Raw genomic sequence first — 19,433 nt, forward strand, 5'->3', positions numbered from 1 at the left:
GGGCACAGGACCCCCCCTCAAACACCCCTATGGGCATGGGACTCCCTCAGACCCCCCCCTCAATGTCCCCATGGGCACAGGACCCCCTCGGTGCCACCCCACGCCCCCCAATGCTCACCTGTGCCCCCCACGGACCCCTGTGCCCCCCCCCACCGCCCTATGCCCCCAATGTCCCCCATGTCCCCCCCACGCCCTTAATGTCCCTGATGTCCCCCCCATGCTTGTCCCTGCCCCCTCTGCGTGGCCACCGTGTCCCCATAGTCACTCATGTCCTCATGGTCCCCGGAGCACCCTGTGCTCCTCGAGTCCCCCTCGTGTCCCCAGTGTCCCCCCCCCCGTGTCCCCCACAGCCTTATGTCCCCAATGCCCTCTGTGTCCCCCACGTCCCCCCATGTCTCCTGATGGCCCCGAGCACCCTGTGCTCCTCACCATGTCCCCAATGTCCCCGTGTCCCTGATGCCCCCTGTGCCCCCGGTGCTCCCCATGTCCCCAGTGTCCCCAATGTCCCCTGTGCCCCTGATGCATCCCAGGCCCCCAGTGTCCCCAATGTCCCCCCCATGCTTGTCTGCATGTCCCAAACGTGGCCAGCGTGTGCCTGTATCCCCAACGTCCCTGATGTCACCCATGTCCTCACGGTCCCCCCAATGGCCCTGTGCCCCCAATGCCGCCCATGTCCCCGTGTCCCTGATTCCCTGTGTCCTCAATGTCCCCTGTGCCCCCCCATGTCCCCAGTGTCCCCTGACGCCGCCCCCCCGAGCTCATCCGTGCCCTGATGCCCCCATGCATCCTGTGTCCCCAATGTCCCCTCCCATGTTCCCCATGGCCCTGTGTCCCCGATGCCCTTGTGCCCCCCCACGTCCCCAGTGCCCCCACTGTCCCTCTCTGCCCCCCGATGGCCCTGTGTCCCTGATGCCCCCCGCCACGTCCCCCATGGCCCTGTCCCCAATGCCCCCAGTACCCCCTTATATCCCCCGTGTCCCCCCTTGTCCCTGATGCCCTCCACGTCCCCAGTGCCCCCAATGTCCGCCTGTGCCCCCCATGTCCCCGTAAGGCCCTGTGTCCCCGATGCCCCTTGTGCCCCTCCATGTCCCCAGTGCTCCCACTGCCCCCCCGTGCCCTCCATGGCCCTGTGTCCCTGATGTCCCCCCTGTGTCCCCGTAAGGCCCTGTGTCCCCGATGCCCCTTGTGCCCCTCCATGTCCCCAGTGCTCCCACTGCCCCCCCGTGCCCTCCATGGCCCCGTGTCCTTGATGCCCCCGTGTCCCCATATGGCCCTGTGTCCCCGATGCCCCTTGTGCCCCTCCATGTCCCCAGTGCTCCCACTGTCCCCCCTGCCCCCCATGGCCCTGTGTCCCTGATGTCCCCCCTGTGTCCCTGTATGGCCCTGTGTCCCCAACGCCTCCAGCACCCCCCCATATCCCCAGTGTCCCCCCATGTCCCTGATGCCCCCTGTGCCCCCTACGTCCCTAGTGCCCCCACTGCCCCCCCCGTGTCCCTGATACCCCCCCCGTGTCCCCATATGGCCCTATGTCCCCAATGCCCCTTGTCCCCCTCCACGTCCCCACCATCCCCGCGCCCCCCCCCCCCGCCATGGCCCTGTACCCCCGACGTCCCCTGTGTCCCCGACGTTCCCCCCCCCCCGGCCCCCAACACATCGCCGATGCCACCCAGGTCGCTTCGGTGTCCCCAAGGTGCCCACCTTGAGGGCGGGGGGCATGTAGAGCAGGTCCTCGAGGGCCAGCGGGCAGCGGGTGCCCAGGTACTGGGTGCAGAAGTCCTGGATGAGCTGCAGGTTGTAGAGGCTGTCGGCCACCGACATGGTCTCCTTGAGGCACACGTCTGCCGGGGGGGGGGGAGTGTCACGGGGGGGCACCCAAGGGTGCTCTGCACTCCCCCCCCCCCCCCACCACCACCACCCTGGCCCTGAGCAATGCCCAGAGCAGCCAGGCCTGGTGCCCCAGCCCCCTGCTGTGTCCAGGACCCCCCCCACCCCACCCAGTCCCACACCTAGGATCCCCCCCACCCCCCAGCCCCACACTTAGGACCCCTCCCCCAGACCCACATCATACTCAGGACCCCCTCCCCCAGACCCACATCATACTCGGGACCCCCCACCTCCAGACCCCACATCGAGGACCCCTCCCCCAGACCCACATCATACTCGGGACCCCCCCCTCCAGACCCCACATCTAGGACCCCTCCCCCAGACCCACATCATACTCGGGACCCCCCCCTCCAGACCCCATATCTAGGACCCCTCCCCCAGACCCACATCATACTCGGGACCCCCCCCTCCAGACCCCATATCTAGGACCCCTCCCCCAGACCCACATCATACTCGGGACCCCCCACCTCCGGACCCCACATCTAGGACCCCTCCCCCAGACCCACATCATACCCAGGACCCCTCCCCAGACCCACATCATACTCGGGACCCCCCCCCTCCAGACCCCACATCTAGGACCCCTCCCCCAGACCCACATCATACTCAGGACCCCCCACCTCCAGACCCCACATCGAGGACCCCTCCCCCAGACCCACATCATACTCGGGACCCCCCCCTCCAGACCCCACATCGAGGACCCCTCCCCCAGACCCACATCATACTCGGGACCCCCCCCTCCAGACCCCATATCTAGGACCCCTCCCCCAGACCCACATCATACTCGGGACCCCCCACCTCCGGACCCCACATCTAGGACCCCTCCCCCAGACCCACATCATACCCAGGACCCCTCCCCAGACCCACATCATACTCGGGACCCCCCCCCCCTCCAGACCCCACATCTAGGACCCCTCCCCCAGACCCACATCATACTCAGGATCCCCCACCTCCGGACCCCACATCGAGGACCCCTCCTTCAGCCCCACATCATACCCAGGACCCCTCCCCAGCCCCACATCATACCCAGGACCCCCCCCTCAGCCTCACACCTAGGCCCCCCCCCAGCCCCACATCATACCCAGGACCCCCCCAGCCTCACACCTAGGACCTCCCCCAGCCCCACACCATACCCAAGCCCCCAGTCCCACATCATACCCAGGACCCCCCCAACCCCACACCTAGGCCCCCCCCCAGCCCCACATCATACCCAGGACCCCCCCAACCCCACACCTAGGCCCCCCCCAGCCCCACATCATACCCAGGACCCCCCCAACCCCACACCTAGCCCCCCCCCAGCCCCACATCATACCCAGGACCCCCCCAACCCCACACCTAGCCCCCCCCAGCCCCACACCATACCCAAGCCCCCCCCCCCGCCCCCCCACTCACCTTCGAGGCGCAGGGCGTCGGGGCAGTAGTAGTGGATGGTGGCGGCGATGGCCCCCCCGCTGGCCAGGTCCTTCATGGCCACCACGGGGGGGAAGCAGGGCGTCTGCCTGGGGGGCACCTTGTCCTTGCGGTACCGGATCTGCCGAGATTTGGGGGGGGGGGGGGGGCACAGCACCCACGGGGTGAACACCCAGCGCGGCCTGGGGAGGCACCCGACAGCCTCCCCCCCCCAACCCCAATCCACCCAACCTGCCCCCATAGCAGGCTGCATGCAAGGCTGGGGGGGGCAGCCCCCCCCCCCAAAAAAGACCCCCACCGAGCAGTACCGGGGGGGGGGGGGCATGCAGCGTTGGGGAGGGGGCGCACGGACAGACGGACGCTCCTGCAACGCGCCCCCCCCCACTCTGGTTAAAGTGGGGTGCTTGCCCCCCCCTCACCCAGTAGGGGGGCTTAGGGGGCATGGGTGCTCCCTTGGGTGCAGGGAAGGGGGGGGAAGCCCCCCTCTCCCCCAGGATGGGGGGGGGTAGGTCCACACGCCCCCCTCCCCCCATGGACTAGGCACTTGGGTGCCCGGCCCAGCCCGAAAGAGGATTTGGGGGGGGGGGGTATATGGGTGCGAACTCCCCAAAGATATGGGGGAGGCATGGGTGCCCCCCCCCCAATGCAGACCTGGGGCCCATGGGTGCCCAGGTCCCAAATATATGGGGGGGCACATGGGTGCCCAGTGCAGACCAGGGGGGCACATAGGTGCCCCCTCCCAAACTACATGGAGACATGGGTGCCCCCCCCAATGCAAACAAGGGGGGAACAGGGGCACCTATGCCCCAAATACATGGGGGACAAGGTGCCCCCCCAGTGCCATCCGGGGGGGGCACATGGGTGCCCACTCCCCAAAATACATGGTGCACCTGGGTGTCCGCCACAAGCAGGCTGGGGGGCACATGGGTGCCCACTCCCCAAAATACATAGGGGCACATGGGTGCCCCCCCCAAGCACAGACCGGGGTGGGGGGGCACATGGGTGCCCACTCCCCTAATACATGGAGGTACATGGGTGCCCCCCAAGCACAGATCAGGGGGCATATGGGTGCCCACTCCCCAAATATATGGGGGGCACATGGATACCCCCCCAGCACAGACTGGGGGCACATGGCTGCCCACTCCCCAAAATACATGGGGGCACATGGGTGCCCCCCCCCAAGCACAGACCGGGGCGGGGGGCACATGAGTGCCCACTCCCAAAATACATGGGGCACATGGGTGCCCTCTGAGTACAGAATGGGGGGGCCCATGGGTGCCCACTCCCCAAATATATGGGGGGCACATGGATGCCCCCCCAGCACAGACCAGGGGTCATATGGGTGCTCACTCCCCAAATTACATGGGGGCACATGGGTGCCCCCCAAACACAGAGCAGGGGGGGCACATGGGTGCCCACTCCCAAAATACATGGGGCACATGGGTGCCCCCCAGCACAGACCGGGGCCGGGGGCACATGGGTGCCCACTCCCCTAATACATGGGGGGCACATGGGTGACCCCCCCAGCACACACCAGGAGGGGGTACATGGGTGCCCACTCCCAAAATACATGGGGCACATGGGTGCCCCCCAGCACAGACCAGGGCTGGGGGCACATGGGTGCCCACTCCCCTAATACATGGGGGGCACATGGGTGACCCCCCCAGCACACACTGGGAGGGGGTACATGGGTGCCCACTCCCAAAATACATGGGGGGGCACATGGGTGCCCTCTGAGCACAGATTGGGGGGGGCACATGGGTGCCCACTCCCCAAACATATGGGGCACATGGGTGCCCACTCCCCAAATACATGGGGGCACACGGGTGCCCCCCCAAGCACAGACCGGGGGGGGCACATGGGTGCCCACTCCCCAAATACATGGGGGCACACGGGTGCCCCCCCAAGCACAGGCCGGGGGGGGCACATGGGTGCCCACTCCCCAAATACATGGGGGCACACGGGTGCCCCCCCAAGCACAGACCAGGGAGGGGGCACATGGGTGCCCACTCCCCAAATACATGGGGGCACACGGGTGCCCCCCCAAGCACAGACCGGGGGGGGCACATGGGTGCCCACTCCCCAAATACATGGGGGGGGGCACACGGGTGCCCCCTGCCCAAATACCCCAGAGCACATGGGTACCCCTCCCTCCCAGTGCAGGTTGGGGGGGGAGGGGTGCACACGGGTGCCCCCTAAGACAGGAGCAGGGTGCTAGGTGGGTGGGTGGGGTGAGGTGGGGGGGCAGCAAGCCCCCCCCCCCACCCCAGCAGGGTGCCAAAGCCGGGCAGCGTTGCAGGAGGCAGCAGGATGCGGGCAAAGGCGGCGGCGGGGAGGCCGAATCGCGGCGCTGGGAGGGGGGGGGGGGGCACCCCGGGGTGCTGGGGGGGGGGGGGCAGGCGGGTGGGTGCCGCGTGCGGGGGTGGCGCCAGGCGGGCGATACGTTACCACCGGAGGTTTATTCCCCGATTCCTTCAAACAAAAGGCGATGGCGTGCTATCGGGCGCAGCGAGGGAGAGAGAACCCGTCAGGGCGACGGGGGGGGGGGGCACGGCACCCCCCCACCCCCCCCCAAAAAAAAAAAAAACCACCCACCCCCAGCACCCGGCCTGGCACAGCCCCGCATGCACCCAGCGGCGAAGGGAAAACACCCGCTTTGGGGGCGTCTGTCTGTCCGGGTGCTCCCTTTATATATATATATTTTTTTGGGGGGGGGGGGTGCAAAGCGCTGGGGAGTAAGCTGCGGGGATATAGGGTGGGGGGGCACCCTGCTCCGGGGGGGGGGGGGCTGCTTGTTGCCCCCTCCCCACCCCTGCACCCCTTTACAGACCCTTTTTTTTTGGGGGGGGGGGGTCTTATGTGTTAGTCCCTGCAGGCAACACTGCACACGTGCCCCCCCCTCCCCATGCTGACCATGCGCTGTGACCCCCCCCCCCACCGGAGCCGATGCAGCCGTTAGAGAGACGGGGTGCGAGGAGGATGCTGGGGGGGGGGGTGTCACCGGGGTTTCCCCCCCCCCATGCCCTTTTGGGTGGGGGGGGTATTGGGATAAGTAATAGCCCCCCCCCCTCATATTTGGGGGGGGCTGCTAGAGGTAAGAAGCACTGCACTCCTATTTGGGGGGGGGGCTGGCATAGGCAATGACCCCCCCCATGTCCCCATTTTGGGGGGGTGGCACAGGCAAGAGCCCCCCCCCATTACGTTGGAGGGGCTGGCATAGGCAATGACCCCCCCCATGTCCCCATTTTGGGGGGGGGGGGCTTGATGGCAATTTAGCCCCTTGGCAATATTGGGGGGGGGCTTCCCGGGCAATTAGCCCCCCTACCCACATTTGGGGGAGGGGGCTCCACAAGGAATTAACCCTCCCTGCCTACATTTTGGGGGGGGGGGTGTCCTCGGGTAATTTACCCGCATGCCTACATTTGGGGGGGTCCACAAGCAACTTCCCCCCCCAAGCATGTCCCCATTTTGGGGGGGCTCTATGGTGATTTTACCCCCCTACCTACATTTCGGGGGGGTCCGCAAACAATTCACCCCCATACCCCAATTTTTTTGGGGGGGTCCATAAGCCATTTATCCCCACACCCACATTTCGGGGGGTCTACAGGGAATTCACCCCCATACCCACATTTTTTGGGGGGGGTCCATAAGCCATTTACCCCCAGGCCCCCATATTTGGGGGGGGCTCTGCAGCGAATTAACCCCCATAAGCACATTTTTTGGGGGGAGGTCTGCAGACAATTCACCCCCCATGCCCACATTTTGGGGGGGGGGGTCCATAAGCCATTTACCCCCAGGCCCCCATATTTGGGGGGGGGCTCTGCAGTGAATTAACCCCCATAAGCACATTTGGGGGGGGGGGGCTTGCATACAATTTACCCCCCATGCTCCCATTTTTGGGGCGGGGGGTCCATAAGCCATTTACCTCCATGCCCACATTGTGGGGGGGGGGCTCTGCAGTGAATTAACCCCCCATAAGCAGATTTTTTGGGGGGGGTCTGCAGACAATTCACCCCCATGCCGACATTTTGGGGGGGGCTCTGCAGGGAATTAACCCCCCATAAGCACATTTTGGGGGGGGGGGCTGCAGACAATTCACCCCCATGTTCACATTTTTTTTGGGGGGGGGGTCCATAAGCCATTTACCCCCATGCCCCCATATTTGGGGGGGGGCTCTGCAGGGAATTAACCCCCATAAGCACATTTTTTGGGGGGGGGCTGCAGACAATTCACCCCCCATGCCCACATTTTGTTGGGGGGGGGGGGCTCATCGAGCAATTAATTTGGGGGGGGGGAAGCGTCCCGGGGTAGCCCCCAGCATCCTCGCGCCGCAGAGCCGCGGCCGTGCCCGCCGGGTGCCACGCGGGTTTTGGGGTGGGGGGAAGCCACGGTGGTGCGGAAAGGTGGAGGAGGGGGGGCACAAGCAGGAATTTGGGTGGGGGGGGGGTTTTGGAGGGGGGGGGGAGATAAAGAAAAGCACCCACTTACAGGAACCAGCTTCCAGTACCACCGGGTGGGACACTGAAGCGGAGGAAGGAGACAGAAGAGAAGGCGCGTCAGACCCACGGCGGCCACCGGGCAGGGGGGACACGGGGTGGGGGGGGGGACAACCGGGGGAAGAAGGGGGTCCCCACTGCTTTTTAGGGTGGGGGGCAGCACCCGGAGCAGCGGGGGAAGCGAGAGAGACGGCGGCGGCAGGGGGAAGGAAGCCACCCTTGGGTGCCCACCAAGCAGCAGCTTCGAGCCGGAGGGTGGCGGTGGTGACACCGGTGGATGTCCTGGGTGTCCACCAACCCCGGCGGCGGCGGCAGTGGTGGTGGTGGTGGTGGTGGCACCCACCTTGTGCCCGCAGGCGGAGGGGGCGGCGGGGCCGTCCGGGGGGGCGGCGGCGGGGCGCTGGGTGCCGTCTCGCTCCGTGCTCTCCTGCAGCTTGCGGTTCACCTGCGGGTGGGAGGTATTTGGGGGGGGGGGGGGGCGCGGGGAGAAGGTCAGTGGGTTTCGGGGTGCCCCCCCACCCCACCCTCCCAGCCCTGCACCCCGGCTCCCTACCGTGTCCACCCAGCAGAGGATCTTCGGCTCCCAGGAACCCGGCTCGGCGCCCGGCGGCGTGCCCAGCGCCCGGGTGGCCTCGGCCACGAAGGCCGTCATGAGGGAGTCGATGACGGCCAGGTGGGCACCCTGTGGGTGGGGGGAGGTGGGTGGGTGACCCCCCCCTCCTTCCCAAGGGTGCAGCCCCCCCCCCGCCCCGAAAGGGGCTGCGGGGTGCCCACCCCGAGGCAAGGGGCTGTGCTGGGGCATCCCTCTCCGGCGGGCTGGGGTGCCACCAAAGCGGGTGCAGCTGGGGGGGAACCTCCAAAGCGGGTGCAGTCGGGGCATCCCCCTCCCCATACAGGCAACAGCCCCAGGGGGGACCCCCCAAAGTGGGTACAACTGGGGAGATCACCCATCTAGGGAACAGTCGAGGGTACCCCCAAAGTGGGCACAATTGGGGAGACCTCCCATCTAAGGAACAGTCGGGGGTACCCCCAAAGTGGGCAGAGTCAGGGGGACCCCCCATCTAGGGAACAGTTGGGGGTACCCCCAAAGTGGGCACAGTCAGGACAACCCCCATACAGGCAACAGCCCCAGGGGGAACCCCCAGAGTGGGTACAATCGAGGAGACTTCCCATCTAGGGAACAGTCAGGGGAACCCTCAAAGTGGGCACAGTCAGGGCACCCCCCATACAGGCAACAGCCCCAGGGGGGACCCCCAAAGTGGGCACAATCGGGGAGACTTCCCATCTAGGGAACAGTCGGCGGTACCCCCAAAGTGGGTACAGCTGGGGGTATCCTCCATATATGGAACAGTCGGGGGTACTCCCAAAGTGGGCACAGTCAGGACAACCCCCCATACAGGCAACAGCCCCAGGGGGGACCCCCAGAGTGGGTACAATCGGGGAGACCTCCCATCTAGGGAACAGTCAGGGGAACCCTCAAAGTGGGCACAGTCAGGGCACCCCCCATACAGGCAACAGCCCCAGGGGGGACCCCCAAAGTGGGCACAATCGGGGAGACCTCCCATCTAGGGAACAGTCGAGAGTAGCCCCAAAGTGGGTACAGCTGGGGGTATCCTCCATATATGGAACAGTCGGGGGTACTCCCAAAGTGGGCACAGTCAGGACAATCCCCCATACAGGCAACAGCCCCAGGGGGGACCCCCAAAGTGGGCACAATTGGGGAGACCTCCCATCTAGGGAACAGTCGAGAGTAGCCCCAAAGTGGGTACAGCTGGGGGTATCCTCCATATATGGAACAGTCGGGGGTACTCCCAAAGTGGGCACAGTCAGGACAACCCCCATACAGGCAACAGCCCCAGGGGGGACCCCCAAAGTGGGTACAATCGGGGAGACCTCCCATCTAGGGAACAGTTGGCGGTATCCCCAAAGTGGGCACAGTCAGGACAACCCCCATACAGGCAACAGCCCCAGGGGGAACCCCCAGAGTGGGTACAATCGGGGAGACTTCCCATCTAGGGAACAGTCGGCGGTACCCCCAAAGTGGGCACAGTCAGGGCACCCCCCATACAGGCAACAGCCCCGGGGGGGACCCCCAAAGTGGGCACAATCGGGGAGACTTCCCATCTAGGGAACAGTCGGCGGTACCCCCAAAGTGGGCAAGGCCAGGGGGACCCTCTCATACAGCCAGCAGCCAAGGGTACCCTCCAAGTGGGCATAACTGGAGACACCCTCATCTAGGGAACAGTCGGCGGTACCCCCAAAGTGGGCACAGCCAGAGGGACCCTCCCATGCAGGCAACAGCCGGGGGTACCCCCAAAGTGGGCACAATTGGGGAGACCACTCATCTAAGGAACAGTCAGGGGTACCCCCAAAGTGGGCAAGGCCAGGGGGACCCCCCATCTAGGGAACAGTCGGGGGTACCCCCAAAGTGGGCACAGCCAGGGGTATCCTCCATATATGGAACAGTCGGGGGCATCCCCAAAGTGGGCACAGTCAGGACAACCCCCCATACAGCCAACAGCCCCAGGGGGAACCCCCAAAGTGGGTACAATCGGGGAGACTTCCCATCTAGGGAACAGTCGGCGGTACCCCCAAAGTGGGCAAGGCCAGGGGGACCCTCTCATACAGCCAGCAGCCAAGGGTACCCTCCAAGTGGGCATAACTGGAGACACCCTCATCTAGGGAACAGTCGGCGGTACCCCCAAAGTGGGCACAGTCAGGACAACCCCCATACAGGCAACAGCCCCAGGGGGGACCCCCAGAGTGGGTACAATCGGGGAGACCTCCCATCTAGGGAACAGTCGGCGGTACCCCCAAAGTGGGCACAGTCAGGACAACCCCCATACAGCCAACAGTCCCGGGGGGGACCCCCAAAGTGGGCACAATCGGGGAGACTTCCCATCTAGGGAACAGTCGGCGGTACCCCCAAAGTGGGCACAGTCAGGGCACCCCCCATACAGGCAACAGCCCCGGGGGGGACCCCCAAAGTGGGCACAATTGGGGAGACTTCCCATCTAGGGAACAGTCGGCGGTACCCCCAAAGTGGGCAAGGCCAGGGGGACCCTCTCATACAGCCAGCAGCCAAGGGTACCCTCCAAGTGGGCATAACTGGAGACACCCTCATCTAGGGAACAGTCGGCGGTACCCCCAAAGTGGGCACAGCCAGAGGGACCCTCCCATGCAGGCAATAGCCGGGGGTACCCCCAAAGTGGGCACAACCAGGGGTAGCCCACATGCAGGGCATTACTGGGGTACCCCCTAAAGTGAGGACAGTCAGGGGTACCCCCAAAGTGGGCACAACTGGGGGTACCCCCCCCATGAAGGGCACAACCGGGGTACCCCCAAAGCAGCAACAACCGGGGTACCCCCAGCTCCATATAGGGCGCAGCTGGGGGGACCGCCAAACAGGGCATAAAGCAGGTACAGTCGGGGTACCCCCAAACAGGATACAGTCGGGGGTACCCCCAAACTGAGCTCAGCCCTGGCACACGCCCCCCCCCCTCCCCCCCCGGCACGGGCACGATTAACGAGATCTCCCCGAGCCGATTAACGGGCCGGCAGCTCTAACGGGCTTAGCCCTGGGGGGAGGGGGGGGGGCCTTGAACCCAGCCTGACCCCCCCCCCCGGCACTGCTCCCCCCACCCAGTTTCTTTGGGGGGGGGCACAGTGTCTGCTCCCCCCCCCACAGGGTGGGGGACCCCACAGGGGCACCCAGCACCCATGGGGGTGGGCATGCAGATGGGGTGCCTCCCCCCAAAGTGGCTGGGTCAGGTTTGTCCCCCCCCCCACCAGTGCCCCCCTGACTCCCTGCCCAGTGCTCCCAGTGCCCCCCCCGATGCCCTCACCAGTGCCCTGAAGGACCCCAACTCCCTGCCCAGTGCTCCCAGTGCCCCCCCCGATGACCTCACCAGTGCCCTGAAGGACCCCGACTCCCTGCCCGGTGCTCCCAGTGCCCCCCCCGATGCCCTCACCAGTGCCCTGAAGGACCCCAACTCCCTGCCCGGTGCTCCCAGTACCCTCCACAACATCCTCACAAGCACCCTCAGGGTCCCCTGACTCCCTGCCCAGTGCTCCCAGTATCCCTGACGCCCTCACCAGTGCCCTGAAGGACCCCGACTACCTGCCCAGTGCTCCCAGTGCCCCCTGAGGCCCTCACCAGTGCCCTGTCTGGCCCCTCCACTGCCTGTCTAGTGCTCCCAGTGGCCTCCACTGCCTGCCCAGTGCCCCACGCTCCCACCTCAGTGCCCCCAGTAGCCTCCTGGATCCCTGCCCAGTGTTCCCAGTACCCCCCCGACTCCCTCACCAGCACCCTGAGGGCTCCCCGACTCCCCGCCCAGTGCTCCCAGTTCCCCCCCTGCCTGCCCAGCACCTCCTGCTTGCTGCCCAGCGAGCCCACTCCCTCCCCAGTGCCCCTCCAGTGCTCCCCACCATCTTGATGGGCTTGTGGTGGAGGTCGGCCTCGCGGACGGGGGCGTCCTGGAAGGTGGGGGGCAGCCCCCGGTGGGCCAGCAGGGCCAGCAGGGCCCCGTTGTCGGTGGGGGCGGTGGCGGGGGGCTCGGGGGGGCCCAGCGCGTGGCGCCAGGCCCGGCAGTAGATGTCGGAGGCCACCAGGAGCCGGGTGACAGGCGGCTTGATGTGCTCCTGCTCATACTGGTCCGTGTAGAAGGGGTCGCGCAGCTCTTCGGGCACGTTGCCTGCGGGGGAGGCGGAAAAGGGGGGGGAGGCGGGTGAGGGTGGGGGGAACACGACCCCAGACCCAGTGATGTCTTGAACCCACCCCTAGACCCACCACAGACCCATGAATGCATCCACAGAGCCATGGTTACCATGGACCCATCACGGACCCGTGGACACATCCATAGACGTGTGGTTGCCACGGACCCATCACAGACCTTCAGCCACAACCCCAACACGGACCCGTAACCACAGACCTCATCCATGGACCCACCAAAGACCCATGGCTGTGGCCACAGACCCCTGCTTACCTTGAACCCATCCATAGACCCATCACAGACTCATGGCTACAGTCAAAGACCCCTCACTGCCTTGAACCCACCCATCAAACCACCCCAGATGCCTAGCCAAGCCCACAGACTCGCCTGGACCCATGGCTACAGCCACGGACCCCTCATTGCCTTGAACCCATCCACGGACACGTCGTACACCCATAGCCATGGCCACAGACTTGCCATGGACCCATGGCCACAACCACAGACTCCTCAATGACCTGAAGCTATCCATGGACCCACCACAGACCCACAGCCATAGCCACACACCCCTCATTGACTTGAACTCACCCATCAAACCTCCACAGACCCATGACCACAGACCCATAGCCATGGCTATGGACCCCTCATTGCCTTGAACCCCTCCATAGACCCACTGTAGACCCAAAGCCACCACCACAGACCTGCCACGGACCCAATGGTCAGGGCCTAGGACTCAGAGCCACAGATCCCTCATTGTCCTCAACCCACACACGGACCCACCACACGCCCACAGCCACGATCCTGCCATGGCCCCATGACCACAGTCAGAGCCCTGGTTACCTTGAAGCCACCCATGGACCTACCATAGACCTAAGGTCACAGCCCAAGACCCTTCACTGCCTTGAACCCACCTGCGGACCCACCATAGACCTGCCACAGACGCAGTGACCAGGGCCAAGTACCCACAGCCACAGAGCCATGGTTACCTTGAATTCATCTACAGACCCATAACTATAGACCTACCACAGACCCATAGCGATGGCCACACACTTTTCATTGCCTTGAAACCACCCATGGACCCACCACAGAGCCATGACCACAACCATTGACCCGTAACCAGAGCCACAGACCCACCACAGGCCCACGACCAGACCCACGGATCCACCAAGGCTCCATGGCCACAGTCACAGCCCCCTCACTGCCTTGAACCCCGCTGTGGGCCCATAGCCACGGACCCACTGCAGACCCATGCCCGTGATCTGCCACCGATGTAATAGTGGGCCCCTTGGCCCTGGCCACAAACCCGTCATTGCCTTGAACCCACAGCCTTTGACCCACCACAGACCCACAGCCACGGCCTGCCGTGGGCCCATCAACGCAGATTCACCATTGCTTTTAAGCCACTCAGGGACCTACAGCCATGGACCCCACCACAGACCCAAGGCCGTGGCTACAGACCTTTCACTGCCCCCAACCCACGCACGGACACATCACCGTGGACCCACCATGGCCGTGAACCCACCACAGATCTAGCCGTGGACCCACAGCTACAGACCCATCGTTGCCACAAGCCCAACATGGACCCATAACCAAGGACCCACCACAGGCTACAGACCCACCATGGAGGCATGGCTGGGGCCATGAGCCTGCCATCGCCAGAAACCCACATACAGCCCCCTGGCCACAGACCCACAATGGACACAGTCCCATAGCTGCGACCAGGGATCTGCCGTTGCCACAAACACCTGCAGACTCATGGCCGTGGGTCTGGAGCCATGGTGGGACCCATCAGAGACCCATAGCCAAAATCACAGATCTGCCAGTGCAATGAACCCACACATGGACCCATGGCCACAGACCCACCACGGACACACAGCTGAGACCAGAGACCTGCTATTGCCATGAACCCACCCATGGGCACAAAGCCAAGAACCCACGGCCGTGGGGAGAACTCTCTGCAACAGCCCCACCACAGTCACAGACCTACATCTAAGGCCCCACCAAGAATCCAAGGCCCTGGAGCCAGCCACAGACCCACAGACATGATCATAGATCCAGCCATGGACCCACAGCTATGGAGACCCCACCATGGCCACACACCTACTGCAACGATGGGCCAGCCACGGACCCAGGGCCATGGAGAGAACCTGCTGCAACGGACCCACCACAGCCACAGACCCATGGCCAAGGCTCCACCACGAACCCGTGGCCACAGATCCAGCCACTGACCCACCGTGGACCCATGGCCACAGACCCACTGCAACAAGGGGCCAACCGCAGAACCCACCACAGCCACGGACCCACAGCCATGAGGAGAACCCCCTGTAACGGCCCCACCACAGCCACAGACCCACAGCCAAGGCCCCACCAAGAACCCACAGCCACAACCATGGATCCAACCGCGAACCCATGGCGTGGAAGCCCCCCGTGGTCACGGCCCCGTTGCAACCACAGACCCACCACGGACCCCCACCACGACCACGGACCTGCCTTGGCCACGGAGAGAACCAGGTGGGAGGAGAACCCGGATGCCTGGGTTCCCTCCCAGCCCCCCGAGACGGTGGCCGGGGTGGGGTGAAGGGGGAGGAGCATTCCTGGCCAGGGAGGGCCCCTACTCCACCACGGGCAAGTGGGGCGGTGGCTGAGTCAGGCCTGCCAGCAGCCCCCTGGCACCCAGCCCACGGCCCCCGGCAGGTGCCTGCACCCGCCCCACCCGGCGTGGGAACGCGCCCCCGCCCCTGCCTGGGGCGCCCAACGGGCCCCGGCCCACTACCGCCACCCTGGCACCCAGCACAGCCAACAGCACCCACGGCCACACTATTGTCACCCTGGCACAGCCAGAAACACCCATCCAGCACCCGGCACTCACGGCCACACTACCGCCATCCCAGCGCCCAACACGGCCAGCAGCACCCACCCAGCACCCATGACCACACTACCGCCATCCCAGCACCCACAGCCAGGCTACCACCACCCCAGCACAGCCAGCAGCACCCACTCTACACCTATGGCCACGTTCCCACCACCCTAGCATGGCCAACAGCACCCACCCAGCACCTACGACCACACTACCACCACCCCAGCACAGCCAGTGGGACCTACCCTACACCTATGATCATGTTCCCACCACCCTAGCATGGTCAACAGCACCCATCCAGCACCTATAGGCACACTACCACCACCCCAGCACCCAGCACGGCCAGCAGTACCCACCCAGCACCCACGGCCACGCTACTGCCACCTCGGCATGGTCAGCAGCACCCACCTGGCCCCCACGGCTGCGTTACCACCACCCTGGCACCTGGCACGGCCAGCAGCACCCACCCAGCACAGCCCCACAGCACCCATGGGGCAGCCCCACGGCACCCATCCTGTGCCCCACAGTGGCATGGGGCAGGGCTCAGCCCCACAGCACCCATCCTGCACCCCACAGGGACACCAGGCAGGGCTCAGCCCCACGGCACCCATCCTGCACCCAGTGGTGCTGGTGGCCGCCCAAGCCCTGTGTGGGGGGGGTGCCACAGCCCCCCCCACCTCACAGAGAGGCCTCACAAGCCCGGATGCCTGGGCCCCTTACCCAGGTGCCCCCGGAATGTGGGTGCCCCCCCCCCCAGTTGGTACCAGCACCGCCTGTACCAGGTCCAAAGGGCGCTGTGCGGGGCGGGGGGAACAGACTTTGGCCAAGGGGGGGGGGGGCAGGGGACGGGCTCAGCACTGCCAGGCTGGACTGGGGGGGGGGGGTTGTGGCATGTCCCTCCCCCCTGTTGGGGGAGAAACATGGGGACCCCCCACCTTGACACCTGGGGGGGGACACAAGGATCTCCCAGCACCCTAGGGTGGGGGGCACAGGGGGCTCCCCCTCCTGGGGGGGACATAAGGACCACCCTGACACCCTGGGGTGGGGGGGGGGGACAGGAGGCTCCCCCTCTTCCCCCCCCCAACACAACTAGGGGGGTGGACATGGGGATTCCTCTCCCCTAAAAACCCCAGGGGGGGGAAAGGGGAACCCCTGGCACCCTGGGGTGGGGGGGACATGGGGAAACCTCCTGGGGGGGGGGGACAGGGGGATCCCCCTCCAAGCACCCCAGGGGGGACATGGGGATCCCCCGGCACCCCGGGGTGGGGGGGGACACGACATCCCTGCTCTAGACACCCTGGGGGGGACATGGGGACCCCCCAGCACCTTGGAATGGGGGGGGGCACATGGGGATATCCCGGAGGGGGGGGGGGACAGACACAGGGATTCCCCCCCTCTAGACACCCCAAGGTGGGGGGGGACATGAGGATCCCCCCCCACCAGGCACCCCAGGGTTGGGACACAGTGACCCCCCCCCCCCAGCACCCTGGGGTTGGGGGGGAACACAGGGACCCCCCCCCAGCACCCTACGGTGTGGGGGGGGGGGACACGGGGATCCCCCCTCCAGACACCTCAGGGTGGGGGGGGGGGGACACGGGGATCCCCTCTCGGGGGGGGGGACGGGGACACCCCGGGGGGGGGGAGTGGCTGCACCGCCGCCGGAGGGGGGGGGGGAAGGGTTAACGCCCCATGACGTCACCGCCGACGTCACCCTCTAACCCCACCCACCCCCCTCCGCACCGGGCTGCAACAAAAGCACCGGCGGGAGCAGGCGGGGGGGGGGGGCAGGTGCCTGGGGACCCCCCCTCCCTCCGGTGGGGGCATCACGGTGTGTGTGTGTCCCCCCCCCCGGTACGGCCCGACCGGGCGGACCTGACCCCCCCCCCCCGGGGGGAACCGGCCCCCACCTGCTGCAGCCCCGGTACCGCACTAACTCCCTCCCCCCCCGGGGCACCTTCCCCCCCCCCCCCGCTCCAACCCACCCGGGACCGGGCACAACCCTCCCCCCCCCCGGTACACGGTAATACCTGGTACCGGGCACCCCCCCCCCCCCCGGTGCACGGGAACAGCCGGTACACCGCACCCCCCGGTACCGGTCACCCCCCCCGGTGCACGGGAACAGCCGGAACCGGGCACAACCCCCTCCCGGTACACCGTAACCCCCCCCGGTACACGGGAACCCCCGGTACCGGGCACAACCCCCTCCCGATACACCGTAACCCCCCCCGGTACACGGCAACAACCGGTACCGGGCACCCCCCCACCTCCAGTACACGGGAACAGCCGGTACCGGGCACCCTCCCGGTACACGGTAACCCCTCCCGGTACACGGCAACACCCGGTACCGGGCACAACCCCCTCCCGGTACACGGTAACCCCTCCCGGTACACGGGAACACCCGGTACCGGGCACAACCCCCTCCCGGTACACCGTAACCCCTCCCGGTACACGGCAACACCCGGTACCGGGCACAACCCCCTCCCGGTACACGGGAACACCCAGTACACCGCACCCCCCGGTACATGGGAACACCCAGCACACGGGAACAGCCGGTACACCCCCCCCCCCGGTACACCACCACCCCCCTCCGGTACACCACCCCCCCCGGTACACCCCCCCCCCCGGTACACCCCCCCCCGGTACACGGGAACAGCCGGTACACCCCTCCCCGGTACACGGGAACACCCAGCACACGGGAACAGCCGGTACACCCCCCCCCTCCCCGGTACACGGTACCCGCCGGTACCGGCCACCCCCCCCCCCAACCCCTCCCCGGTCCCGGTGCCCCGCGGCCTACCCGCGCCGCCGTAGCCGGTGGCGATGGCCCAGGCGAGGCTGGCGGCGCTGCGCGCCCTCGCCCCGTCGTACTGGTCCAGCGGGCGGATCTCGGGCACCAGGAAGCCCCGGCGCATGGCCTCGGCCGCGGCCGGCGGCGCCGCCACCATCGCCGGCAGCGGCGGCGGCCTCACCGGCCGGCGGCGGCGGGGCCCGGTTCGGCGGCGCTCGGGCGGGTTCGGAAGCGCTCGGGCGGGTTCGGAAGCGCTCGGGCGGGTTCGGAAGCGCTCGGTGGGCGGGTGGGGGGGGGGGCTCGGCGGCGTTCGGCGAGGGGGAGGGGGTGGTTCGGAGGAGCTCGGGTGGGTTCGGAGGAGCTCGGGTGGGTTCGGAGGAGCTCGGGCGGGTTCGGAAGCGCTCGGGAGGGGAGGGGGGCGGTTCGGGGGGTTCCGGCGCGGCTCAGCGGAGCGCGGGCGAGCGCATCGCGCGGCGCCCAGGTGCGTGAGGGGAGGTGGTGGGGGCGGGGGGAGGGGGGAAGGGGAGGGGGCGGGGCCGCGGCGGCACGTGACCGCAGGTGCGCCACGCCCCCTCCCCCCCCTCACGGCCCGGCCCGGCCCGGCCCGACCGCGGCGGCGCTGCCAGCTGGGCGGGCACTGGGGGATACTGGGGGCACTGGGGTGTACTGGGGGGCACTGGGGGCACTAGGGGATACGGGGGGCATTGGGGCACTGGGGGGCACTGGGGGGATTGGGAGCACTGGGGGATACTGGGGGGCACTGGGGGCACTGGGGGATACTGGGGGCACTGGGGCACTGGGGGCACTGGGGGATACTGGGGGCACTGGGGTGTACTGGGGGGCACTGGGGGCACTGGGGGATACTGGGGGCACTGGGGCACTGGGGGCACTGGGGGATACTGGGGGCACTGGGGTGTACTGGGGGGCACTGGGGTGTACTGGGGGATACTGGGGGCACTGGGGGATACTGGGGGCACTGGGGTGTACTGGGGGGCACTGGGGGATACTGGGGGATACTGGGGGCACTGGGGTGTACTGGGGGGCACTGGGGGCACTGGGGGATACAGGGGGCATTGGGGCACTGGGGGGCACTGGGGGCACTGGGGGATACTGGGGGCACTGGGGTGTACTGGGGGGCACTGGGGGCACTGGGGGATACTGGGGGCACTGGGGCACTGGGGGCACTGGGGGATACTGGGGGCACTGGGGTGTACTGGGGGGCACTGGGGTGTACTGGGGGATACTGGGGGCACTGGGGGATACTGGGGGCACTGGGGTGTACTGGGGGGCAC

General features: G+C 66.9%; 1 protein-coding gene across 6 annotated transcripts in view; it reads right to left on the reverse strand.

Moving 5' to 3' along the window:
• The window catches only part of CAMSAP3 (calmodulin regulated spectrin associated protein family member 3), a 36,115-nt gene extending 17,762 nt beyond the window's left edge, over positions 1 to 18,353 (reverse strand). For 3 of the 6 annotated variants that reach the window (XM_068922827.1, XM_068922830.1, XM_068922826.1), the window contains exons 1-8: positions 18,151 to 18,353; positions 12,216 to 12,481; positions 8,341 to 8,469; positions 8,131 to 8,232; positions 7,780 to 7,812; positions 5,740 to 5,787; positions 3,274 to 3,412; positions 1,699 to 1,838 (exon numbers count right to left, since the gene is read on the reverse strand). In XM_068922827.1, coding sequence (XP_068778928.1) covers positions 1,699 to 1,838; positions 3,274 to 3,412; positions 5,740 to 5,787; positions 7,780 to 7,812; positions 8,131 to 8,232; positions 8,341 to 8,469; positions 12,216 to 12,481; positions 18,151 to 18,298 — 1,005 coding nt within the window. In that variant the 5' untranslated portion in view covers positions 18,299 to 18,353. The remainder of the gene's footprint in view (positions 1 to 1,698; positions 1,839 to 3,273; positions 3,413 to 5,739; positions 5,788 to 7,779; positions 7,813 to 8,130; positions 8,233 to 8,340; positions 8,470 to 12,215; positions 12,482 to 18,150) is intronic. The other 3 variants (XM_068922828.1, XM_068922829.1, XM_068922831.1) reach the window with 3 other exon arrangements.
• Positions 18,354 to 19,433: the final 1,080 nt, after the last annotated feature.

The sequence above is a fragment of the Struthio camelus genome, chromosome 31 (genome assembly GCF_040807025.1).
Source record: "Struthio camelus isolate bStrCam1 chromosome 31, bStrCam1.hap1, whole genome shotgun sequence".
Taxonomy (NCBI): Eukaryota; Metazoa; Chordata; class Aves; order Struthioniformes; family Struthionidae; genus Struthio; species Struthio camelus.